The sequence below is a fragment of the Filicampus tigris genome, chromosome 4 (assembly GCF_054856515.1).
Source record: "Filicampus tigris isolate MCC_2025a chromosome 4, RoL_Ftig_1.0, whole genome shotgun sequence".
Lineage (NCBI taxonomy): Eukaryota > Metazoa > Chordata > Actinopteri > Syngnathiformes > Syngnathidae > Filicampus > Filicampus tigris.
Genome location: NC_141220.1, coordinates 4,155,831 through 4,182,859, shown reverse-complemented (window position 1 = coordinate 4,182,859; position 27,029 = coordinate 4,155,831). Strand labels below are relative to the sequence as shown.

Below are 27,029 nucleotides of genomic sequence, written 5' to 3'. Positions count from 1 at the left end.
CTAGTGGCGGACGCCGTCGATCACCGGTAGCTCTGAAATAAGTAACGACAGTGATATATGAGCCATTCTACCCACTTGGTTGAAATTGCTGTCCCACAATGAAAATCTAATTTTAAAACACAATGAAGTGTTCAGACCTTGCATATCTAATAATATCTTAAGATCTATTAACTGACATTAATTGAGATCCTATTAAACTGAATGTATAAAAAGTCATCTTTTATGTCACTTCCTATTGGGAGGTGGCTGTCCCAATCTCTAACTCCTAAATTTCAATTCATGAAAATAAAATGTAGATTTTTGCCAATTAAAAAAAAAAAAAAAAACTTTAATAGAACGTTTTGGTTGCTTTTAAATGTATGGTGAAAGATTTACATTGATTTTGTAGATTTTTTTTCAAATCAGAAGTTTTTATTTAAAAAAAAAAAACAACTTTTCATGGTACTACCGAAACACAAAGAGTATTGTCTGTAGGCAGGGCTTGATTTTAGCCACATCCCCAGAAATGTCACCAGTAAGAGACATTACCTTCATGTTCATCAATGGCCACATGGAGAGTAATTAGTTTACAGCATTATTAAGTATGTGCCCTCCAAAGTCTGAAAATCAGCATGTGGTTTTAAGGACCGTCTACTACCGAACACCTCATTTCTGCAATAAAATGAGTACTTTTGATTTTAATGCTAAATGTTGTGTTTTCTATCTCTGTACACTTGCTCAAAACTGTCTGTGGTAGCCACATTGTGCCTAGCATTGTTGAGCATTGTTAACAACTATCATAAAACGTCACTACCGAAACATACAGAAAGGTTTCGGTTGTGACATAATGCTTTCGGCAGTGACAATATGATGTTTATTTTTGAATGCAGTAAGTTTTAAATATATATAAAATGTATATAAATATAAATATAATACATAGATACATATGTCATACATAGATCTTTTTGATTTTATATTCTATTTTATCTTAATTTGAAGGGAAAAACACCAAAATGCCAAAAAGCGTAGCAGAGACACAGTACAGACGAAGGGTTAGAATGACCCAGTGAAATCCAGTGAATATTTAATAAAGGAAAAGAGAAAGAAATAAGAGATAGAAGGAAAGCTGAAGTCTACCAATGAATTATCAAGCAGAGAGCAAAGGAAAGTCAGAAGAGCTTGGAGGAAAAGAGAAGACCTCCGGATGTCTCTCAAAAAACAGAGAGAGATGATGTTTTGCCGGGCTTCCTCGCCACATAGCAACTCTAGTGAAGGTGGTCAGATACCAGCACCAAGGTCTAACCGAGCCTCCCGAAAAATTGACAGAGGCATGTTCAAATCTGCCCTGCTTGCAGCACTGTGCGAGAAACAAAATCTTTGAACGCACTTTGTTAATTTTTTCAGCAATCTTTGAACCTATCACTATAAAATGAAAAAAAAAAGAGATTATTTTCTGTTTCTATGTTTTTTTTTAATCCTTTTAAAGCAGAGTCTACCTTGAGAGATGCTCCTTTCCTGTATAGGTCACAACATTTCACATTTTTGTACTTTGTAAATGTTAATTGCAAAATTGGAATGTCACGTGAGGAGCCGGATTTGGACTCAATAGAAAAGTAAAAGTGTTTATCAACGAAAACACAAAGTAATTACTGAGAGAGGACTGGGGGAATTCTGACTGGAAGAAAGTTTGACGTACGAACAAGGTGTCACTGAATAACTCGAGCTTATGAACTAAGACATCAGGCCTATTTGGCATAATAAAGGCCAAAGCATAAAAGGACGGTAGCAACTGCATAGCAACCGATGCATCAAGGAACAACCAGTCACAACATGCAATGCTAAAAGTAATTTGTTCTTTGCAATCAAGGAAGCCATCTGTTAAGATAATCTTTCCTTCCTTTCCATGACGTACTTTTATGCTTGTTAAGCAGAATCTGCTTGGGGAAGTTTTTATTTTTTTTTGAGGGGGGTGGGGGTGGGCGGTTGGGGGGGTGTATGTTACAAAACTGTTTCTCATTCCAAATTTTCATTTAGAAGGTGAAACCACAGTTTTTTAATGAAGTGCACTGTGATGTACAGGTGACCGGTCCAGCATGTACCCTGCTTTTGCCCTAAGTTGGCTGCCATCAACTCCAACCCCCCGCGACCCTGAGTACAGCACAAAGAAGTAGAAAGTGGAAAAAATGCTTCATTAGTTATAATATGCGTTAAAAGTTAAAAGATAGCAAAACTAGTTAAGTGATTACAATGCTAGCCTCACACAAAGTATTACTGCAACAGCTGCAACAGTATGGTCACTACTGAAAAAAACGAATGTTTTAACAAAAATAAATTGTATTTAATTATCAACCAACAATTTATGATAATGAGTGTTAAAGGGTATGTTTGTTTTAATTAATGAAGACTTTTGACGTCAATATGATCAACTTTCTACATTTTACAATGAAAAATACCATATACATTTTGATTTATTTCAGAAAAAGTAATATTGAATTCATTTAGATTGATTTTGATGTCACAACCATATATATTAATTTATAAAAATACTCTGTAGAGGACCCTTGTGAGGATAAGCGGTATCGATAATGGATGGATGGACTCTGTAGAGGGGGGAATGGAAAAAAATATGAATCGGCTAGTCGAATTATTTTTCTTCTTCTGTAATTGTGTGTTTCTGTAGTGACAAATTTTAGGACAGGCAAGATATTTGGGAAAAGCTAGAAAATACTACTTGTAAATTGACTGTACTTTTACTATATATGTGCCACTTAGATATGGTGCAACATCCATCCATCCATTATCTATACGGCTAGTCCTCACCAGGGTCGCGGGCATGCTGGAGCCTATCCCAGCTGTCATCGGGCAGTGGGCGGGTAACACCCCGAATTGGTTGCCAGCCAATTGCAGGGCACACGGAGACAAACAAACCATTCAAACTCACAATCACACCTAGGGGCAATTCAGAGTGATCAATTAACCTACCATGCATGTTTTTGGAATGTGGGCGGAAACCAGAGTATCGGAATCTAACCCACGATCTCTGAACTGTGAAACAGTAAATAATAATAAACTCAGCCTGTGCGAAAGCCATATGTCTAAGCTCTCTAATTCTGTTGGAATTATGTTTCTGTTTGCTACAAGGGCTGAGATATTAATTATTTTGTAAGTATTGAATTTCTGGGAAAACTTAATTAATATTCCAAAGGTGACCTTGGTCTTTGGCGAGCTGTTGAGCCAGGCGCTTTAGGCCTTAATGGGTTAAGAAGACATAGTGTTTTCATTGGTCATCAATTTCTGAAGGTGTTTTACTAAGGCACACAATGCAGACATTCAAAAGCTCAACACAGGCTGTATCAAATGTTACATTTGAAATGTATCGCGGGCCTGCAAAATTGATCTTAGTGCGGGACTTTGAAAATCCCTACTTGAGAAGATGCCCCTAAATCAGTACAACTGTCCAGCCCTACAAAAGCTATTGATTCTCATGTCCTTTGCAGGGAGGCATTTGCTTACATATTGAAGGGCAGCTGCGCAGGTGGGATAGCTTGACGGACTTAAGTCTTCACACTCAACACACGTACACACAGAGAAAGCATAGAGAATCAATCTCCTGGTCTACTGAGCCTTATTTTCCACAGACTCCAATGGCCACTGACTGTTGTGTTGCTTTGGGTGCATAAGGGATGTGTTATCAGGTAGACGTGCCATTGAAATGAGGCCACGCAAGTTACATGAAACATGAACGTGGTTAACAAGAATGTGTCTTGTTTGTGATACCGAGTATACAATATGTATTCACGGCATACGACTGACTAGCAACCCTACAACAAAAATGACCGTGGGTGTTTGTGATTGCAGCAAGATTTGAACCGTATACCTTCATTTCCAAGGTCAAGTCCTTTTGAAATGAAGTGCTGAAGGCAAAAATTCTGATTAGGACTCAGACTCATATTCGTTGTCATTCAGTAAAAACATCGCAGATGCTGTGTCACACAACAAAATGTCAAAAGCACAACACAGAATAGAACAGTAAAATTCTAATAGAACAATGAATTTACAGGGGAGTCATTTGCACCTATTGTATTGCATTTGTCCTTCTCATTTTATGTTTAGCAGTCTTATGGTGGTCAGAAATTGTTCATAAATCTGCCAGTTATGCATCTCCGGTAGCGTTTTCCTGAAGGCAGGAGGAAAAACAGTTTATTAAATGGGGGGTGAGGTATCCACATCAACTCATTAAATGCCAGCCATTCGTAGCGCAGCTAATCCCCTGAGTGCCAGCCATTTTCCAGGATTTTGACCCATCTTTGAAGGCCCACCGAATATTGTGTTTAATGCATATATACTGTAGACACGGGGCCTACCAAAAGAAAGATAAGACTCTATTCTTTCATCAGAAAAAAAAAAATATTTCTAGCATTTGTCAATTCTTTTGTAATCTGCAGTAGAACATAGGCAAGTTTCACTAAAAATCCTGTTTCTGGAATAAAATTAAAAAAAACAGAGGAATCGAGTGTTTTGTGAAAAGGCTTATTTCAAGTAAAACTTCAACTTTGATACCAATATTTTTTGCTTTTATGACACCTCAGATATAATCAGTACTTTTCTTTAAAGAAACATATTCTAAAAAAGCAATTTTGATACAATACAATACAATTATGGCAGAAAACAATGTACCTGCAAGTATCGATTTACAATTTGCAAAAAATGTAGGAACATTGTACAGCACGTTCATGCTTGTGGGTGTGTCCGCGTGTGTGTACGTGCGTGCGCGTGTGTGATTGTGTGTTAACTTCGATTCCAAGAAGCATATTTTTGGGGGGTTAGGGGGTATGTGAGGTTGGAAGCCCACGAAAGGATACACAGCATATTTGTTCAAACCCTCAAAATACACGGTGAGAGTTAGTTTTGCACAAAGCCAGTGATAAAAGTCACTGCCAAGAAGCCCTTACCTCTGGTTTGCCCCAGTCAATCCAAAGGTGGAAATACTCCTCAAAGAATCGTGTAATCCTTTGGATTGACGTTGCCGCACTGCCCCGTTCGCCCACCCCTGACGTGCGAGAGCCATAGGAGAAACGAAGTAGATATAAGTATGATCTCAGAGTCATTGTTATTTTGATCAGCTGATGGCAAACTCTTTGTAGCTTTTAACACTGAAAAGAATGGCATCCAATGTCAGCTGCCTGCATACTGTATATCCATTTTTCGATCGGCAGCATTGCTTCTCTGTTCCTCCACCCCTGAATAGGCACCTTAGTTCCTTCTTCCTGTTGCTTTGGCTAGCCTCAAAACAGTACTGGGTGTGATCTGATAAACGACAATGATGACATCTGCTTCATCATGCTTCCCAGGCCTGAAACTATTATTGCATCAGAGCCTTGAGCATCAAATGCACACAAAAAACGCATTTCTCCAGTTAATCCGTGGCTGGTGCTATTGGATTGGATTATAAAAAACAAGTTAACACGAGGTAGGCATCAAATTAGTTAATACGTACCACGAACCCTGGACAGGCAGCGCTGCTCTGCCAGTTGACTCATGGTTGGCAGCGTGGCTCCAATGATCTTTTTTGCAGTCCTATGACGGACGCCCATTTTGTAGGTGATAAACGATAGACGGGAAACTTACAAAAATAGTCGGACTAAGCGTAGTCGAAGTTGGTAGTAGGAAACGCTAATGGAAGCCTGTTTAAAATTATAGGCGGATCGGCCTATAGGCGATTACTAGGGGCGGACCGCAGGTATCAGCACAGAGGGGGCGGAGCATTCTCGATGGGCCCTTATAAAAGTCACTTTACCACTCAACAACTTCATGATAACGGACACCACATCCTACCCAGCAAACAGCACAAATGCTGAATTTGCCTATAGTGTATGGGGCCCACACGGCGCATTTTATCATTATATTATACAAATTTACAATTATTATGAACACATCCTACAAAAAGGGGACCTATCATGGGCCCTGTGAGCTTGTGGGCCCTCGGGTGACCGCTCCCTTGCCCCCGCTCTGGTTACGCTACTGGCGACTACTATTTGGTCCGGCCAGACAAAATTGCACATTGACGGATGGGGGAAGGGTACCCCGGATGTAGGCGGAAGGCGATAAATTTAACGCAAATTTGTAGTAATATGACCAGCTCTGGTCCTCACAAAATTCCTCAGAAAATTCTGACATGTGCGTGGCATGTGTTGCAGAACTGTCGTAAACATGTCGCGCAGCACTCCGTGTCGGTAACCTGGCGCAATCCGGCAGTTGTTGGCCACGCCGACAGTATAAAGAAGCCTTTGCTTGTGACTTGAACGTACGTGTTACTCCACCTCTAATAAAAAGTTCACGGGAGCAGATGGGAGCGGGAGAGTCCATGAAGAAGATTGGGCGACAAACTTTTTTTTTGGAGGTTAGGGTTGTTTTCACCTGGACGGGACAGGATTTTTTTTTTTTATTATGGTCCGGGACGGGAGAGTACAAGATTTTTTCTGTGTGAATGGGTTGGAACAGGAGTGAAAATCCACTCTTGTGTCATCCTCTACTGTGCACTCCTTGAGCACCTGACCAGGTATATAGTCCGAACCTGCAGCCTTTCGTGGATTTATTTTTCAGGGTCAGACAGACATCAGCTGAATCAAACGACAGAATCATCTTCTCAGGGAGTGGGATGGCTCAGGCTGCTGGGGTTTGATTTTGTGCTTCAAAACATCCAAAGTGATTATTTAGTTTGTTAAGGAATTCAGTATTGTCAGCACAGGTTGCAGGAGTGATCTCGTAGTCCGTGACAGCTTTTACTCCCTGCCACAGTTTCCTGGTATCCCTATAGTTCTGAAACTGCTCTTCAATCATATTTCCGTAGGCCCTTTTAACCAGTCAGAAAGCCTTACTCAGCCTGGCTCTGGCTGTTCTGAGGGCATCAATATCACGAGACCTAAACCAGGCGTATCTTTCCTTGAGCAGGGCACATACCTCAGATGTCATATACTGCTTCTCGTTTGCCCTTCCTGTGATGCTCCTTATGGAAGTGACATCCCCCAGACATTTATAGATCTAAGCAGATACAGCCTCAGCATATTCCTCAATGTCTGTGGTCTGGTCTACAGTGGCGGCCTCTCTGAACACTGACCAGTCAGTGCATTTAAAGCACTCCTGTAGTGCTGTCAGTGCTCCCTCCGGCCATACTCTCATGTGTTTGATAGAAGGTTTATTCCTGGTGAGCAAAGGTTTGTATGCTAGAGTTAGCATGATGGAAATGTGATCTGATGGGCCAAGATGAGGACAAAGGGGTGCTTTTGATTCTGCTTTCATGTTCGTATACACATAGTCCAGTCTGTTGGCTCCTCCAGTGGCAAAATTCACATGTTGGAACAAGTGTGGGTGAACTGTCTTCATGTTTGTTTGTTTAAAGTCAGAGCAGATTCTTCCTACTCAGGAGACTGAGGTCTTTTGGGGTTCAGGGGACACTCCTCAGGAACTTTTATGACTCGGTGGTTGCATCGGTCATCTTCCAGGGAGTGGTCACCTGGGCAGGCGGCGTCTCGGCCCGGGACAAGAAGCGGCTGGACAAACTGGTCAGGAGGGCCGGCTCTGTCCTGGGCTGCTCCCTGGACTCTGTGGGGGACAGGAGGATGTTGGCCAAGCTGTCATCAATGCTGGACAACCCGGACCACCCCCTCCAGGGCACCCTAACAGCACTCCACAGCTCCTTCAGTGACAGACTGTTACACCCTTGCTGTGCAAACTAGAGATTCCGCCACTCCTTCTTGCCTGCTGCTGTCAGACTCTTTAACAAGAACATTGTGTAGTCTCTACAAACTGGCGGACATTAGTGCAATTGTGCAGTCCTGCACCTGACCTCATATCGTGCAATACCCAATATTCCCCACTACTGTAATACCGTGCAATACTCAACATTCCCCACTACTGTTAGTCTAGTTTTATTTTTATCCAATGCTGTCCCTTACATTTCACTACAGCACTGCAGCACTGTCACTTACTTAGAGTATTTTTCCTCTGTACTATGTACAGGCCAAAATGAGTGTTCCTCATACTTTTTATGTAGATGTAGGTTGGTGTGTATATACATGTGTTACATCTTTGTTACATCTCGGCTAGATTACTGTAATGCACTTTATTTTGGAGTCAGCCAGTCCTCTCTCGAATGTCTCAATTTGGTCCAAAATGCTGCTGCTCACCTCCTAAGTGGAGCTCAGAAGATGGGGCACATAACACCAATTCTGGCCTCCCTTCACTGGCTCCCAGTGCATTTTGGGGTTCATCTTAAGATGGTTCTATTTGTTTATAAGTCTTTAAATGGTTGTATGTAAAGTGCTTTGTTACAGCTATAGCTGCTGTGAAATGCACTATATAAATAAAATTGTATTGTATTTAGCGACGCTAAACCTTTGTTGTATCGTCATAGGCAGACAGTCAGGCAGCCATGACTATTAGCTCCCGGGGTTTGTCGAGGCAGAATTAGCTTTCGATGGCTAACCAGGCAAGGTTAGCAGAACAAGATGGATAGGAGCAGCTCCACGCCACCACGGTCATCCAGCTAGCCGAAGTGCACTCAATATGAGCACAGGCAGCGCGGAACACCAGCCATTATTTCGCTATTTCTGTCCAGCCAGAGATTCAGCTGGGCGTCATGGTGCGAGTGGGTGTCAATTTCGAATAAACAAGTCCTTGACATTAAGCCACGGAGGTCGGCTTGGCGAAATTTCCTTGTCGTGGTGTGACATGCACTCGCCTTCAGTAAGTTTTGAGACTTTTTTTTCGTAGGGATACTTTTTTTCCTTGGACAAGCACTAAACTCTCGTGCCCTTCAAAGCACTCCCCTCCAGCTGCAATGTACTTGTTATATCATTCCAACAACTTCTGGAAGGCCCCCTGGAAGACTTTGGGGGAAAAGTAAGTCAAGCTAACACGTAGATTTCAATTTAATATATAATAACAACTTATGAACAATTCATTTTACGAAAACGCATTGTGTTTGAGTATCTTGGTAACTTATGAAAGAAAACAGACAGATGTGACTTTTTAAACTCGTTAGTTTTGTATTGATTCCTGCAAAAGAAATTGATATAATTTTCCTAGTAAAACAAAAATACATAAATTGAGCTTGTTAGTGAAAAATGGACCATCCCGGCCAGATGATCCCTTGAACTCAGTAAGTACCAGACTTTCTCAGACCCTGTGTTAAATGACATATTTATATGTCATTGGGATAGAATGAGTTAAAGGTGACTTATGGGGTACCTCAAGGGTCTGTAATAGGCCCTAAATTATTCTGATTAGTTATTAATGATATATGCAACCCCCTCCATGAGCCGTCACCTTATTGTGGTGGAGGGGTTTTCATGTCCCAATGATCGTAGGAGCTATGTTGTCTGGAGCTTTATGCCCCTCGCAGGGTCACCCATGGCAAACAGGTCCTTGGTGAGAGAGCAGACCAAGGACGGCTCAGAGATGCTATATGATGACTACAATTAATGTATCCAGTTTTCCCTGTTTGACACGGGTTACCGGGGCCTCCCTCTGAAGCCAGGCCTGGAGTTAGGGCTCGAAGGCGAGCGTCTGGTGGCCTGCGCCCATGGGACCCAGCCGGGCTCAGCTCAGTGATTAAATCTTGTAGTATTTTGGAAGCAGCCACTTTATGTATAGCACAACTGAGATGCATTTAAAAGTAAGTGATCTACTTGTTTGAACCAACAGCTTCATCTTGTAGGGGTTTGACAATTGGTTTTCTTTGTTGAGCTAGAAAACACTTACATGCAGTGATGTGTTTATTATTTTATTTGTTCATTCAGCCAATGTCCCACAGTATTTACGGTAGATAATTTAAGATTATGCAAAACATCATTCAGACAAAAACATGATAGGGATACAGAGCTATTCACTCAAAGACAAATCCATACCTCCTTCTGATGAAGGATATGGGGTCCTCTAAATTTAAAATCAGAATCAAGTTAGCAAGACTAGGGACAAAAAAGACAAAAATGATTGCTTTATATAAACAGGCACACACACTTGGCATTTGTCCAGACCTTTGCCTTCATTTCAGTGAGCCCACCTGTCATTCTGCAAAGTGCACAGTTGGAATGCACTATTGATTCCCTGCTATTAAGGCGGGAGCAGCGGTTAATCAGAGGGTCAGACAGAGAGTCAGCCAGAAAGCCGTCACAAAAAAAAACCTGCTTGTTGGCTGGCAATCTGCAGCCACATGGTCAGTCGTCAGGTCATTGTAAAAGGCATAAATTGTACAGAGGAACATATATATGCACTATGAAAACAAAACCAGACGTTAAAAGGAAGTACGACTTTTCAGTACAGAGTACAGAATTTGTATTGATCTTATGATTCTGTTTGGAATGTTGTTTTTTAAGAGTCTGTCAAAACGTTGCAACCTGGGAATATCGGCAAGTCGAGCATGTATTTGACAATTCTTTTTTTATTTTGATAACAGCAAAACCAACCCTAAGGCAGCATATATCTATGTAAAAAAGGCAAATGTAAATCCCCTTTAGCTGAAAAGATTCTTAATCAGAATAGCCAAATGCATTCTGCTTACTCTCTATTGATGTACGTGCCCTTAGGTCGAGTTCAGTTCAATATTGTAAGAGATGTACATATTAATAATTCACCAATACTTCCTGCTTACTCCACATGAAAGGCTTTGTCTTTTGCTATTTTGGTTCTTTCTCACCCCAGCGATCATCCAGAGCAAAACACTATAAGTACAGTATATTGTGCTAGGGCTATAATAACAAAATAATTATTTTTCTCTGAGAAGGAGTTTTGCTAATCAATGACCTCATTTGAGAAGCAATTTTTAGAAGGTTTTTTCCCCCCCGTTTCATTACAGGGACCTGAAGCAAGGATTTTATTAAAGAATAAAAATATGCCAATATAACGGGGGAAGTTGAACGTATCAGGGTCCCCACTCATTTCTATTTCCAAGACTTTTTTACAAGGACTTCCCGGGAAGTAACAATACTAACGTAATAAGTTAGCGTATGCTCTACTTGTCACCATGGGAATAAACAAGCCACAAATTCGATGGTAGCCATAATTACCAGAGACCAAGCCCTCCGCAGGGAAATAGTTATGTTAGTAAGGTAAATTAACTTTGATACCACTATAAAGAAGCCGCATAGGACCCGAGACTAGGTAAAATTGACATCGGTGGGTGTCTTCACTAAAGGGCAAGGTCCGTGTTGAGACACAGTGCTTGCCTCATAGACAGCTGTTTGCAGTATTGCTCTTCAATGTGTTCATTTGAGCCGCAAAATGAGAATTTTGACTAGCAAACTGTGACGAAAACCTGCTTATTTCAAGCCTTGATCTATTCTAGGAATTATGTAAAGGTTGTGGGTTGCTTTGTAGATGACATATGGCTCAATTTGCATTCACGAAAAAGGAACCACAAATCATTTCACCACTCTTCAAACTGACAGCATCCACGCTCACTGAACGTACACTATAAATGACTACTATCATGCTCAATGTCTTAGCGGTCTCGTTACAATTTTACATGGTGCTGCTTAACCAGCGAACTAATTTTCATTCTCAGCCACATCACCGCCACTTACACCAGGTTGTTTTAGACCCTTTTTATAAAACAACCAACAATTTGACTTCATAATGTGATACATTTTGGCCAGACACTGTTTTGCCGGTTAACATGATGACGCAAAAACTACTTTTCACAAAAGTCAGGTGTACATGTGTAGTATGAACCAAGGGACAACCCATAAAATATTGACGTGTTTCTTTTAGTTTCGTGGACCCTCCCATGCGGGGGATAGGGGTCGAACAAATGTGGTCGAAGAAAATTCAAAAAGCATTCAAAAACTTACTTCATCCTCAGCCCCTGCAAGGCCACCAGTCTACGTACAAACATAATGGCATGCGGAGGAGAACTGGGCCATTTAACAGATAAATATATATTGTAGCCAACTGGGTTACTTTATGTGTTATTATTGTGTTCCTGTAGGAGGGAATTTAGCAAGTCACAAATTGTTGTGGTCAGTGCTGCTTTTACCAAGTGTGTTTAACTGCATTGTTGCTGCCAGCATGTGTGGGAGTCGAGAAGACAGAGAGGCTCGTGTTCACTAGAAAACTGAGAGTTGTATTTTTATGGAATCATGCGACACTTTAACTCATTCACTGCCATTGACATATTTATTTGTCTTCACAGTGCAGCCATTCAATCCCAGGAACTTATTTACATTTTTTTTCCCCAATTTTTTTCAAACGTTAGGGTAGGGTCTGAAAATGTCTGGCAGTGATTAACAACCGTAACTTCAGAACTGGTCTCCCAAAGTCCATACAGTACATACAGACTGTAAATTGTATTTTGCCACAAAAGTAAAATAATAATTGTTGGACTTTTACCACGTCATTGAAAATCGCGAGTAGGCGAGTTTTTTTTCTGTTGATAAAGGGGGTAACATTCTAAGAAACAACAACAACAACAAAAACGGCATATGGGTAAAGATTGCCGAACCGTGAATGCGCTGAGTTCGACCATACTTATATGCAATAAGTTTGAAAATTTGTATTATACTTTAACGAACAAAATATTGTAGTACCTACTGTATTTAAAATCGTTCATCATCCAAAAGTCAATTTGCACTTTCAGAAATCCTGATCTTGCCAAACAATATGCAACAGGGAATTGACAAATCTGTTCACTATTGTTAATTGAGCTCTTAATGCCTAACAAGCTATTAGCCCAAAAGGATTCAACTATTCGGCTTCTGATACAAATATGAAGTGACATTGTTGATTTTGCCTGATACTAATTAGAGCAGAGATCTCCTCCAAGTGTTTCCAAATAGAGAGGAAAACGAGCGCCCAGCATTGGTGGGAGGTTCAGAATCATAAAATGGGAAACACACTCACACATGGATGAACACACAAACACACACATTTTGTGTGTAACATAGCTCATCTTTCTGTAATATTTGAAAATAACATCATGAGCTTAAATGAGCACAGATGTACTGAGGCAAAATCCTTGTTTGTGTTGTACACATTCCAAAACCTAATTGTAATGAATTCAAAACACATGAATACACATTTTTGTACATCTGCAAAATTTCATCCTTCACCTGAATACATTAACTGTAACACGCCAATGACTCTAAATATAAGATTCATACTCGCAAGCAGAAGCCCTGCCTCTCAAAAGAAAGAAGCACAAATGCACTTTGAACACTTAGCAGTACATTATGACGGCTTGATGGGGCAGACAATATGCTGAAATACAGCTAGGAAAATGTCACAGATGAGTATGCAATCGCTACAAAACTATCTCTGTTGAGCAGTTACAAAATTAGATGAAAATGATAAAACAATAAAATTAAGTCACACTTTGTATGCACTACTTTTACTTTTGTATTCATTTACTTTTTTCTTCTATCGCTGTTATTGGTTAATAATTAAAATGTCTTTCATGCACTAAATAAATAAGCTGTCTTATGTTGCTCCAAATACTGCACCCAACAAAACAAAAGCAAGAAGCCAAGTAACCTGAAAGTTGATTAGACCTGCCTTAAACTTCTTGTGCCAGACATCCTTGGTTATTGTCTTGGCAACTTAAAAGCCCCTAAACTCTGTTAGACGCTGCCGCAGTGCGTCTAGAATTAAAATAATGCAATCGTTGACCTCAGCAGATGCCTTGTCAAACTTAAGTCGTCACTCAAAATGATTCAAAATTGATAGGGCTTTCTTTTCCCTCACAGAGCAATAAAAAATGTGAGATGACTAGTAGAACATTGCAAATGATAAAAACAAATACTTCTGATCTCGCTTTTGCTCTCTGCTACCTCACCAATTGCAAAATATAGTTGAATATGTTTCACTCATTCAGTGCCAGCCATTCGCAGCGCAGCTAAGCTCTCAGTGCCAGCCATTTTCGAGGATTTTGAGACATCTTTGAAGGCCCATAGAATATTGTGTTTTATGACTATATAGACATGGAACCTACCAACAGAAAGATTAGTCTCTCTTCTTTCATAAAAAAAAGTTTATTTCTAGCAGTTGTCATTCTTGAGTAATCTGCAGTAGAACATAGGCAAGTTTCACTGAAAATCCAGTTTCTAGAAAAAAAAAAGAGAAATCAATGTCCTTTTTTTGTGGCTATCGCAATGCTCAATAGAGGCTAGATTTTAAACCGAGGCAAACCAGCCAACTCTCTGGACTCTGGAGCCAACTTCAACTAAACCTGACTGCGGCAATCCTCCACCAGCTAGGTGGACTTGGCTCGGTTCCGTTCAGTCAACGTTCCCATCTGGTCCTCCCACGAAATAGTCCTCCACACCTTCTCTCACTTGCTGTTCACCACTTGACACCTGGCCCTTCCCCAGCTGTATTGCTGTGAAGGTTGATGGAATTCTCCCTAAATTGTCACCTGACTTAGAGGCCTCTAGTGCCAAAGGCGGAACTCCTGCTTCACCGCACCTTTGGTATTCCACATTCTCCTTGTCCTCACCTTCATTCCAGCTCCGGACACCTTGGGATCTGTGGACTCTCTGTACTGCAGTGCCACTCTACCACAGGTGACCATGAACTCTTCTTTCATGCTGCTGAATAGGAATGTAAGTTTGTTCTTCCGTATGTACAGTGCTATACTGCTGGGCTACAGATTGACTTTGCTCTCCAGGCCACACACTGTGCATAGAAATGTCATAAACTAGGTGGCCACAGAATATGTGGTAGGAAGTCGTGTTGATCAATCCTATACTTGAACTTTACTGGCAAAGCCAACTTGTCGACTGCTGTTAATTTCCACCAGTTGCTCTGATGGATTTGATGTTTTTTCAGGAAGCACACTTTTAGCGTAAGGACAAGTAAAAACACCTTGTCCTTCACAGTCTTTGGGTCAGTGAGCATGTTGTGAAGGTAATAGTCAGAGCTGGCCACTTTTTGCCAGTCCGTCCCCCTTCCTCAACCTGGGAACCTGTCCGTCCTCGTCCCTCTGTCCTTATTCATAAAAATGATGAATCCTTCAACCCCGTCCGTCCTCGTTCTTTTACATTCCATCGGTTTGCCGCCCCGCCGCCGCTCCCAAAAATCAACCAAAAAAAAGCGTCCATGCATGACGTTTTCACTTTTTATTGAGTTATTTCGCAATCAAAATATTGTAAAATAAGGCAATGTTATTTTAGGAGGAGAACGGGCGTCTTCCACTTCCGGGTCATAGCTTTCAGTGTTTTTTTTCCCCCTCGTCAGTGAAATGGGCGTCCACTAGAGGGCAGACTATGCCTGTAAGAACAATACTGCAGGGAGGGAAAGCACATGAGAAAGAGCACTCCAACGTTGTGCAGGCTTAGCAGGGCAGTCTTGCTTTTTGAAAGAAACACGTCAGCCGGGACTTGACCTAGTTAGGGAGATTAGAGGGACGGAGGAAAACCTACTTCCGTCCTTGCTTAGTTCATCCTTTTTAAAAGAGTTCTCATCCTCCGTCTGACCGTCCACAAAATAACGGGCGGACGGACGGACCGATCCGTCCCTGGGATGGAATTCCCAGTTGTGGTAACAGGCCACCTCAATCCTTGGCCTCACATTTCTGGCCAGTGTGCTTTTGCTTTGGCAGCTTCCTTGAAAATCTAAAAAGCCTGTCTCCTGTGACTCTCTGCTCTTCGTAGACTGACTATCCTCTTCTCTAAAGTGATGTGTAGGTCTGGCGCTGCATGGGGGATTTTTCATTGCTGCAACCTGCTTGAACTGGTGTTTCAAGGACCTCAACTCCCAATGGAGGTAGCTGTTCTTCTCTGCTTTTGTCATATAAAGGGCATATCCTTGTCTCTCCACCAGTCCAAACATGTCTTCTACTAAGCTGGACAAATGTGGTTGTCAGTCATTTCAGTCCTCTGCCCACATCCCCATTGACTATTGCTTCAAGACAGATCTTCATCAAACTAATGCCTTATTGCCATCCTGAGGCCACTTTAAGCATTGCTGTTCTGATGCCTCACTTGGTCCTGACACGTTGGGAGTAAATAAGTGTTGGTGCTCTGTGTGTTTCTTCCTGGCATAACTCCTCTTACACCTCATCCACCCCTAGGGTTGTATTTCATTGAATGTTTCGTAGCTGTTTTCGATTTCCTCCTGTCGGAGAATGCAAAACATGGTTGCTGGCCTCTACTGCCCCAGTTGCAGGCTCTCCAGGCAGTCGGCTGTCTTTCCAGCTCTCAGCACCATATTCACGGACATCATCCAGTCTATTCCCAGAGGCCATTGGCTTGGCCGGGGGGAAGTTGTTTTTTTTGATACATCTTATGATGCAGACAGACCTGTCATCGGTGAAGTAGGCCTAACCTTTGATCATTGAGCGTTTCGGGTCTCAAAAATCATATACCCGACACCGGACAACCCAGTCTTGATGTGAAGCGACTCATTTCAAAAGCACAAAACACTATATATAATCTTCATTTACACATTAACATAGACACATTATCACCTCATCTGGTTCATTTAACTCTCTTATGTCGAACAGACAAACATTGCCTGTACAGGTGGTAAAATGATGTGATGGCAATGTTGATGCAGGAACAGATTAATAAAATGTCCATTACTTCCTATAGTGAAAAAAGGATTCCAAATTGGAAGTTCAGGAGCTTTGATGAGCACCACCTTAAAAGGTCTACTTTTTCATGTTAAAGGTACTACATAGGCATACACATAGTAATTATTTCTAATTAAGAAGGAGTTATGATTGTTGTTGTTTTCATTTTTTTCTTTTCTTTCAGTTTTTTTGTTTTGTTGTTTTCGTTTCATTATATTGGGGAAAATATTAAAATATACACAAGGAGTTCAGTGATTGTGATCCTTAGTGCAAGAATCTCAGTGTAAAAACAATGAAAACAATGTTGAAGGAATGAAAACAAGAACGTTTCCCTTTAACACAGTCCGAGATGAATCCCCATAATTTCAGGCAAAAATCTCTACATTCATTCTTATTAAAATTAAATTATTTTAATTTATTCAAATCGTATTTGCACTGGCAAATTTTCTGGTTAAAAATGTCAAATTACCGGAGTGAAAGTCCAGGTGTGCTTCATGTGCTTGGTGGCTGCATAGGTGCATTCCAGCAATCTGGGTTTGCTGTTCACATCCACCAGACACTTGTTGTCGTCATCATCAATGGTTGGGCTCAGTCCTCCAAGGTGAATTTGCTGGGAACTGGTGTAATACACATTCTTTGTGGAAACAGAAAAAAAATGAACGACGTATTACAGCAAGAGATAACCACAATGAAAAACAGCCCCGATTGGCAAATGTTATCCTTAATACAGTACATGCAGAACTATTCATAGATGTATGTGTTTATGGGAAGATTTTCTTATTTAAAAAAAAAAAAACCTAACAAACAGGTGGTTTGTTTTTTGTTCGTTTTCCAAAGTAATTAGTGATTAACAGTGGAAATATATTTTCCTCATCAACAGTTAACTTTTATAATAATCAGGATTTTATTGAACAAAATCACAGCGATGACAGCAGTATTTCTTTTGGCTCAAATATACAGTAGTATTCCCAATGATTATGAACAACAGTTCATAAAAAATAAAACATGGTGTAAAGAACAAAAATGCTATAAGGACCAAAAACATATTTGCTGATCAAAATGCATGTTAACATGCTGTAAGGCCAACCTTGAGACTTTCATTTAAAACTCTTTCACTGCCTTTGATGAATACATTCGTCAAACAAAATACAATACAATACAGTTTTATTTATATAGCACATTTCACAACAGATGGATGCATACTGCAGCAATAAAACTATTTTTGGGGTAAACATGATTGTCTATATTTGTGCAATTTGCAGATTGTGCATCCAGGAAGAAGGTCCTTCCCACTCCCATTGGCAGCGCAAAAAAGGAGGTACAAAAAAAATACTCACTGCAGCAATCGAAAAAAATATACATTTGTTTTAATTGTTTATTTTTCTATAATTCACAGAATGGCCTCAAGCCAGCTGGAAGCCAAAACCCCCACCCACACACACGGACATGCATGCCAACACGCGTGGACATACTTGTATATAGTTCGAAGTTTATACAGCTTGGTCCAATTTGAAAATTGTAAATTATATAGTTATACTGTACTTGCAAATTATTTTGACATTAAAACCCCTTTCTCAGTGTTGGTTATGTTGTAAAGAATGAAAGCAATGTTTGGATGTCACAAAAGCAAAAAATATCGCTGGGCATATCGCCTATGTGTCGGACTGGTCCGCCTATCTGCCTATGACATGATATTTGTTGGCGATAAACGGGAAACTTAAAAAAATAATCGGACTAAGCATAGTCGGAAGCCCATTTTTTCCCGTCTATGTAATAGTCTATTTTTTCGGTTCACCATGATGTGGCAAACTCAATGGCCGGCGTCTGCTTTAAATGCAGGCAGACTCAAATGGCTGGTGTCTCCTTTATGCGCCCAGGCTTCTTTTTCCTGCTCGCATCCCCCTCGCCCCTCCGCTGAGCGCTTTTCGAGACGTAAGAGTCAATGTTCTATGTCACGGCCCATAGGCGGGTACTATTTTTTTCCAGCCGGACAAAATGGCGGATAAACGGAAGGGTAACCCGGCTGTAGGCGGAAGGCCATAAACGGAACGCGAATTTTCAGTAAAATGCACAGCTATGAAAAATACAAACGCGTCAAATTTCACCTTGAAATGAAACTCTTCAGTAAAAGCTAATTTTCTCTGTAAAAAATGGCAAAACTTAGCTTTGTTCTACTGCTGATTACTAAAGAACAGAAGAATGACACTCCTCAATGTCAATATGAGTTTTTAATGACAAAGATGAGGAAGCCCTGCATTAAAATAAATCAATAATAAAGATGTGAAAAACAATCTAAATGTACCGAGATTGACAACTGCAACAAATTAACTAACAGCAGGGTAACATATTCATTACAAAACGTAATTAAAATAATACACAGATATTGTGGAATAAAGATGCCCAAGACATCCCTCTACCACCTCTTTAGTGATCTTGCTTTGTCTCTCTGGTCCAAGTAGCATTATGTGCAATCAATGAATACTGTTGGAAAATAATGTTTTCTTGTATTTTTGAGCCCAATGAGAACATGTTTTTCTTGGGAGATTAGGAAGAGCTGTCTGAAATACAGCCTTATTATGCAACAAGCCTTGAGAGGGTCTTACTTGGAGAGATTCTTTGGGCTCCAGGGATATTGGCAGCTTCAAATACCTGCTTGCTGACTGCTCATCTGCGGCTTTTTATAAGAGCTGCTGTCTTAATTCGGTATATTTGACAGACAGAAGCTTTCTTTAATTCGGAACGAACCCGTTTGCTCTGTGAGTGATCCAAAAATTCGACATTACTTTGTTTTTCTTGAAATTTCCAGTGTTTTCATTCCTTTCCCAAGCCATATGACTGTCCGTGCTTTTCATCAGCAGGCAGATACTTATGTTCCTACGTTTTGCATAAAAAGTGCGATTTGTGTAATAATGCGTTATAAACTCCTTGAGTAGTTTTCCTTTACTTGCCTTTACCTAGTAATCTAATGATCAAACCTTTCTGGGATTTATATCAGTGATCTAAATAGAAGAAAAAACATACAAAAACTGAAACTCATATTTAAGATAAGATAAGAATGCCTTTATTGATCCCACAGTGGGGAAATTTTCGTTGTTACAGTAGCAAGGATATAGGTCACACAGGGGCGGCGGCATAATGTGGCCATTAATGTATAACATTGACGGCAAACATTTAGAATCAAACCTATGTAGATATACGCAGTAACATGTGTATATACACATGTGTATACACACCAACCTACATCTACATAAAAAATATGAGGAACACTCATTTCGGCCTGTACATAGTACAGAGGAAAAAATACTCTAAGTGACAGTGCTGCAGTGCTGTAGTGAAATGTAAGGAACAGCATTGGATAAAAATAAAACTAGACTAACAGTAGTGGGGAATGTTGAGTATTGCACGGTATTACAGTAGTGGGGAATATTGGGTATTGCACGATACGAGCTCAGGTGCAGGACTGCACAATTGCACTAATGACCGCCAGTTTGTAGAGACTACACAATGTTCTTGTTAAAGAGTCTGACAGCAGCAGGCAAGAAGGAACGGCGGAATCTCTCCTTTGCACAGCGAGGGTGTAACAGTCTGTCACTGAAGGTGCTGTGGAGTGCTGTTAGGGTGCCCTGGAGGGGGTGGTCCGGGTTGCCCAGCATTGATGACAGCTTGGCCAACATCCTCCTGTCCCCCACCGAGTCCACAGAGTCCAGGGAGCAGCCCAGGACAGAGCCGGCCCTCTTGACCAGTTTGTCCAGCCGCTTCTTGTCCCGGGCCGAGACGCCGCCTGCCCAGGTGACCGCTCCCTGGAAGATGACCGATGCAACCACCGAGTCATAAAAGTTCCTGAGGAGTGTCCCCTGAACCCCAAAAGACCTCAGTCTCCTGAGTAGGAAGAGTCTGCTCTGACTCTTCCTATAGAGGGCGTCTGTGTTGTCGCACCAGTCCAGTTTATTGTTCAGATGAACACCCAGGTACTTGTAAGTTGAGACTCTCTCAACATCTGTTCCCCGGATATTCACTGGTGCAGGTGAAGAGTGCTGGCGCCTACCGAAATCCACCACCATTTCTTTGGATTTCCCCGCATTGATCAGGAGGCGGTTCTGCTGGCACCAATCCACAAAACCCTGAGTAAGTTCTCTGTACTCCCGATCATCTCCGCCTGTGATGAGGCCGACAATCGCAGAGTCGTCAGAGAACTTCTGCAGGTGACAGGTAGGGGTGTTGTAGTTGAAGTCCGAGGTGTAGAGGGTGAACAGGAAGGGAGCCAAGACAGTTCCCTGTGGGGCCCCCGTGCTGCAGAGGAGCACGTCAGACACACAGTCCTGTGTTCTCACATACTGTGGCCGGTTTGTGAGGTAGTCCTGGATCCATGTGGTGAGGTGTAACATAAATTGTGCATTTATGCATACTAATTTGGGAGAGAGTGCACTGCTCAGGGCACTGGTCCAATAGCGTGTGTGTTGTTCAGTGAAAACTCTAGATTGACTGTAGGCGTGAATGTGAGGAGAGTGGTTGATATCTGGATGCGTCAGTCTTAGCTTTTCAAGCTGATCAGTCCAGAATGCAGCCCAACTCCAGACCCTAAGGTCTATCGCACACCCAGTGATGCAGCTCAACTGTCACACAGTCTGCCGGGTTGTGCATCGATTTTTTTAGGAGTGAGTTCCTGTTACATCTACGTGTTTGCAACACCGTTCATCCGCGGTCCGAATTTTGAATCGCTGCAAAACTAGTCGCCATTGGAACTCTTACTTTGAGATTTTTGTAACAATTCAAATTTGCCAGGTTGTGGACAACACTCTTGTATGTGGTGTGCCAAACTCACAAGATGTTTTTATTTTCACTTTACAGGGACTTTAATGAAAGAAAATACACTTGGGAGTAAATGAAGTTTTGAATGTGTATTTGAATCAGGTGTGTTGCAGGAGGAAACCTCTAAAACATCGAGGAAAGCGGCCCTCGAGGAGTTTGAGACCCCTGCCTTACATGCTCACCAAGCTGAGGTAAAGGGTAAATGGTCTTCACTTATAATGCTATTATACCTTTTGGAAGTTAAGGCTCTTAACAATGTCACCTCATTTACCGACTGATTAATGGACTGGATGTTGGAATGAAAGGAAAGCGAAGATCTCATTTACGCTGAAAATATATGCATCAAGGGCAACTCAGGATTCAGTATCTTGCTTTGCTATACTTTGTCACTGTCATGGGGGATGAAACTTACACAGCAACCTTTGACTTCAGAAAATGACTCCAGCTGAGGTAAGATGATATGCTTTTGGTTTTGCTTGAAGTTATGCACAATTACCTTCATGCATATTTTTCTCCTGAAAATAACATTTGAGTTCCAAACTGTTGCTAGACATTGGTTGTTTCACTGCATAGAAAATACATTTCTATGGCCTTTGTCGATTTCCATACTCTGTATCCTCGTTTTATATTTTTTATATTTCATGAGGATATTCAATGTCTTGTGTCCGTGCACATTTGATATGTGCATGCATGCATGAGGAGCGTTATGGAAGACTCCCTCCAGGAGTGCATGAAGGCACAGCAGAGAAGGTCGGAAAGTGCATTACACTCCATGAAGATGACAAATTTGTAGTTGCGCAATTCTTTAGCGACACCAGTCCTGGGGCCTCACTTATCAACGCTGCGTACGCGCAAAATGGGGCCTGAAAGATGCGTACGCAACTTTCTGCGCAAAGTATGTGACCTATCAAAAAAAACGCTAATTTTTACTAATTTTCCTGCTTCCTATTGACCATATATAGTTGATAGGACGTGTTCCGCCAATGTGCTCATTCGCAGATGGGAGTCTGATTAAAGGAAAAAGGCATAAAGCGTGTGCGTACGCACGGTTTGATCAATCTGATTTTCTCCTTACGCCAATTCCACATTTTGTGCTTACGCACACTTTTAGTTGGGATCCTACGCACTTTTTGATAGGTGAGACCCCTGGAGCTTTTCTGACACACGCCGTATCTATACATTTAAGCAACTGTAGATCCTTGGCAAATGCCATGTTGAAGCCAATATCAGCAAGATAGACCTTTGTTAATAACTTGTTTTTCTTACTTGACAAAACTTACCAAGGTTACAGTTGGTATCCTAACTTTCTATGTTCTCAGAAAAAGCAGGTTTACTGTTAATTGGTCTAATGAAGCAGGAAACCTGAGAGGAGAACAACAAACATTTTCAGAGGCAGAACATGAATAAGAGAAAAGAGTGGTCAGGGGAATAAAGGTACATCCTGGCTGCAAACATTTGCATACCTGAAAAAACACAAGTACGCACTAATGAATTCAGTGGTTGGCCTAGTTTTGAAGCCCTCTAAAGGTCTAGTGATGCAAATCAAACAGTGCACATGCTTCAAATCCTAAATCCAGACATACATTTGCCTGAGCCTGACAGAAGAGCGAAAAATCCTCTGGAACCTGACATGAGCATAACAAGGAGGATGAGCGCTGACATCCAATCCTCACAAAAACTCAGATCAAGGAGAAACACAAGAGACAGCAAAGGAGCAGGCTTGTTCAGTGCAATAAGCACTGGATGAGTGCACCGACCCTCTGTGTGTTTTCAGAGGAGAGCGTGTTCATGTTTTTGATGGGACCGAGGAGGGTCTTGCAGGAACAGGGCATTCCTAGAAGGGGCCATTAACACGCAGTGAAGCAGCCACATAAAAGGCTTTTAAGCCCCCCCTTAAAACACTGACAAAGACAATAGTTCAGACAGCTGAGTCTGAGTGCTTGCATTTGAATGCGTTTGGGTATATGATTTGTTTCTCGGAGCATATACACAAATAAGCGCAATAAGCATTACATGTTTCAAAAGACTGCTGCTAAAGTGCCCACAGAGGGCTTTATAGTGCTATCTCTTCTCCTGTCACGTTGCCTTAAAAGATCTAACAAAAGGATTAGCAGAGGGAATGTGTTAAACAGATAGCAATCTTAGCAGACACTAGAATAGGAAGACAAAAGCCTTTAAGACAGGCTTATGTATGTGTATATATATATATATATATATATATATATATATATATATATATATATATATATATATATATATATACACACACAGTGTTGGGCAAGTTACTTTCAAAATGTAATATATTACATATTACTACTTGCGTGCATGTGAAAGTAATAAGTTTCTTTCCAATATTACTCTATTTGTAGAGTAATGCCTTACTCAAGTTTAAGTTACTTTTAAGTTGCTTTTTCAAAAATCGGGGATTAATTTATTTAATAATGATTTCAAGACCTTAAAAGGAAAATGACAAATTTGTAGTTGCACAATATCTTTAGCGACACCAGTCCGGGGGCCTCACTTATCAACGCTGCGTACGCGCAAAATGGGGCCTGAAAGATGCGTACGCAACTTTCTGCGCAAAGTATGTGACCTATAAAAAAAAAAAAAAAAACGCTCATTTTTATTAATTTTCCTGCTTCCTATTGACCATATATGGTTGAAAGGACGTGTGCTCATTCGCAGATGGGAGTCTGATTAAAGGAAAAATGTCATACAGGTGTGCGTACGCACGGTTTGGTTGGTCTGATTTTCAAAAATTGAAAAATTTGCAGCCATACTCTAGCTGGTAAAGTTAACTTATGAGCATATTTAACTATATAGTGTGGTCTATAATATTAAATGTTTCGACTCTATGGTGTGGTGGGACAGTCCGCTGATAGTGTAGTGGTACACACGCCTGAGTTGTGTGCGGGCAGCGTGGGATCGATTCCCGCTCAGTGACAGTGTCTATGTGTGCCCTGCGACTGGCTGGCGACCAGTTCGGGGTGTAGTCTGCCTTCCCCCGTTGACGGCTGGGATAGGCTCCAGCAACTCCCCGCGACCCTATATAGGATAAGCGGTTTGGAAGATGACATGACATGGTGTGGTGGGACATCACTATATTTGATCAATATTTGTATCAATAAGATTTATTTTTTAAATATAAATATTGGAACTGATATTTTGTCCAGTAAATAAATAATCACAGACTGTAAACCACAAATGAAATGATCATTATTCTCAAATTAATTTACACACTGGGGGCGGCATGGCTCAGTGGTAGAGTGGTCCTTTCCCAACCGGCAGGTTGTGGGTTCAATCCCCGGCCATTGTGACCATGTTGAAGTATCCTTGAGCAAGATACTGAACCCCCAGGCTGCTCCCGATGCTGCGTCATCAGGAGGTAGATGAGGTACAGTGTGAAGCGCTTTGAGTACCAAAGCTATCCAAGTGACAGTCCATTTGCCATTTACACACAAATAATAGTGATGCATAACATATAATTGATAATTGGTCTAACAAGATGGATAGATAGATAGATAGATAGATAGATAGATAGATAGATAGAAACACACAGACAGGGCATGTGTAATAAAAGCAAAAATATGTATTGATCAAGTCAAAACTGACCTGACTAAAAGTTTTTTCCTTTTTCATTATTATTTTTTCAATTTATAATAAATAAGAAACGAGCGCATGATTTCAGTAACAGCTGAAAGGCGCGCGTGCGTGTATGTGTGTGTGTTTGAAAAGGGCTGAGGGGCTGTTTGCGTGAGTTGAATCCAATGCTTGTTTTTTCAATTGAAGGGAAAGTCAACCCAAACATTTTTTTTCAAGAATATGTTCTATGCAGGCCCCCTAGTTCAAACAAGACATTGTGATTAATATTGTGTTTGTGGAATATGAGTTAAGTTGTAAAATCCATCCATTTTTTACCATCTCAAGGGTCGGCCATTTTATTACTTCTGTCGACTGAAAATGACATCACAGATGCGCTGAGGGCTCAAATAACGACCAATCATGGCTCAGTTTCAGAAAACAGGTGAGCTGTGATTGGTCGTTACGTGAGCCCTGAGCAACTATGATATCATTTTCAGTTGAAAGACGTGACAAAATGGCCGCCCCCAGTGATGACTAAAAACAGGTGGATTAACTCTTATTCCACAAACGCAATATTTATCAGAATGCCTTGTTTCAACTAGTGGGCTTGCATGGAGCATATTCTTAAAAAATATGTTTGGGTTGACTTTGCTTGAATAAAGTAATTGCATAAGAAAATCAATCCTCTTATTCATGTTAAGGGTATTAAAATTCAAGAAATAATGGGATAGGAAAAAAAAATCAATAAATAAAATATGCGATTAACTACGAAAAAATTTAGTTAACTACGATTAAAACATAATCGCTTGACAGCACTTGGGATGGCTTGTGAAAACGGTCGGAACCTTTTGTTTCGACTGTGGCGCTTCCGTTTGCATAGTCATGACCCCACCCTTTATTTAATAAAGAGATGTTCACTTCGAAAATAGCTTATCTGCAGCTAGCAGTTAATTGTGGAGATACAATGATGTGGATACATCTTTGGATTCAAAGATGATTATTTTGATAAAACTGGGAAAAGACATGCAAGGTTTGAAACTCGAAGAAGAGAGAGACAACATTTATCAGTTTCCTTTCATCTGTCTGACGCATGTAAGATGACTATAAAACTCTAAGATAGCTAGGTTAGATTGACAGTTTACAGAGCTGGGCATTCCGTCTGTGATGGACCGGTCAAACCAAGCCACTCATATAAACATTAGTATGAAAAATACTATGAAAATAAAAAACATTCAGTCCCCTAAATTTTTTTTGACATTTTATAATAAATTAAATTGTTTTTAATTTTATTTTTAGAGATATAAGTGTTCATTACATTTTTCAGAGGTAATATACTTTTTGTAGTACTGTATGATATTGATCAGTGATTTTTTTTTTTTTTTCCATCAATCCGAAATATGTCGTGACTGAGCGAGATTTTATGACTTGACTTACGTCTTGTTTGAACCAAGTAATGACCTGAATTGCTTGAAATTTGGTGGCGACTCGACTCGACTCACTTGATGTTTTTCCAGAGTGACTAGCTTGAGACTTGACGGTTATGACTTGAGACTTACTTGAGACTTGCACTTATGTGACTTTCTCCCACCTCTGTAATTAAGTACAGAAAAGACATTTATGGGCCACTGCAACCACATTATGTTTGTTTGGCGCATTGCGATTCTATCCATCCACTCTCTATTCACACACACTGCAAAAGGAAAAAAACTGACTGGGGCCAAACTAAACCATCCATGCTGGCACCAGCCATGAATAAGGAAGATGGCTTTGTGGCTTGCCCCTGTTAATGACAGAAGGGGGGAAGGCTTGGGCTGCTGAAGTGTTTTATTTTATTTTTTTTTTATTTAAATATTCTTCTCATATATTCATTGATGTATTTAGAAACAACAGTTTTTTTTCAGTAGAAAAAAAACCTGGTAAATGGGCTGTCACTTGTTTACGTTTGGTTTAGCTCATTGACCTACTGATGACATGCTGCATCAGGAGCAACTGGGGGTTCAGTATCTTGCTCAAGGACACTTTGACAAGGTCACAACAGCCGGGGATTGAACCCCAACTTCCGGGTTGGGAGCCACTCAACCACTGAGCCACGCCT

The 27,029-nt window shown here is 40.8% G+C and overlaps 1 protein-coding gene across 4 annotated transcripts in view; it reads right to left on the bottom strand.

Annotated features, from left to right (window-relative positions):
- Nucleotides 1–27,029, bottom strand: part of LOC147148195 (polypeptide N-acetylgalactosaminyltransferase 18-like) — a 177,000-nt gene that overhangs the window by 6,329 nt on the left and 143,642 nt on the right. For 2 of the 4 annotated variants that reach the window (XM_086028477.1, XM_086028480.1), the window contains exon 10: nt 17,013–17,177. The exons of 1 other annotated variant lie outside the window; for it this stretch is intronic. In XM_086028477.1, the coding sequence (XP_085884603.1) occupies nt 17,013–17,177 (165 nt within the window). Of the gene's footprint in view, nt 1–7,514; nt 7,582–17,012; nt 17,178–27,029 lie in introns of those variants that run through there. One more of the 4 variants, XM_086028478.1, reaches the window with a different exon arrangement.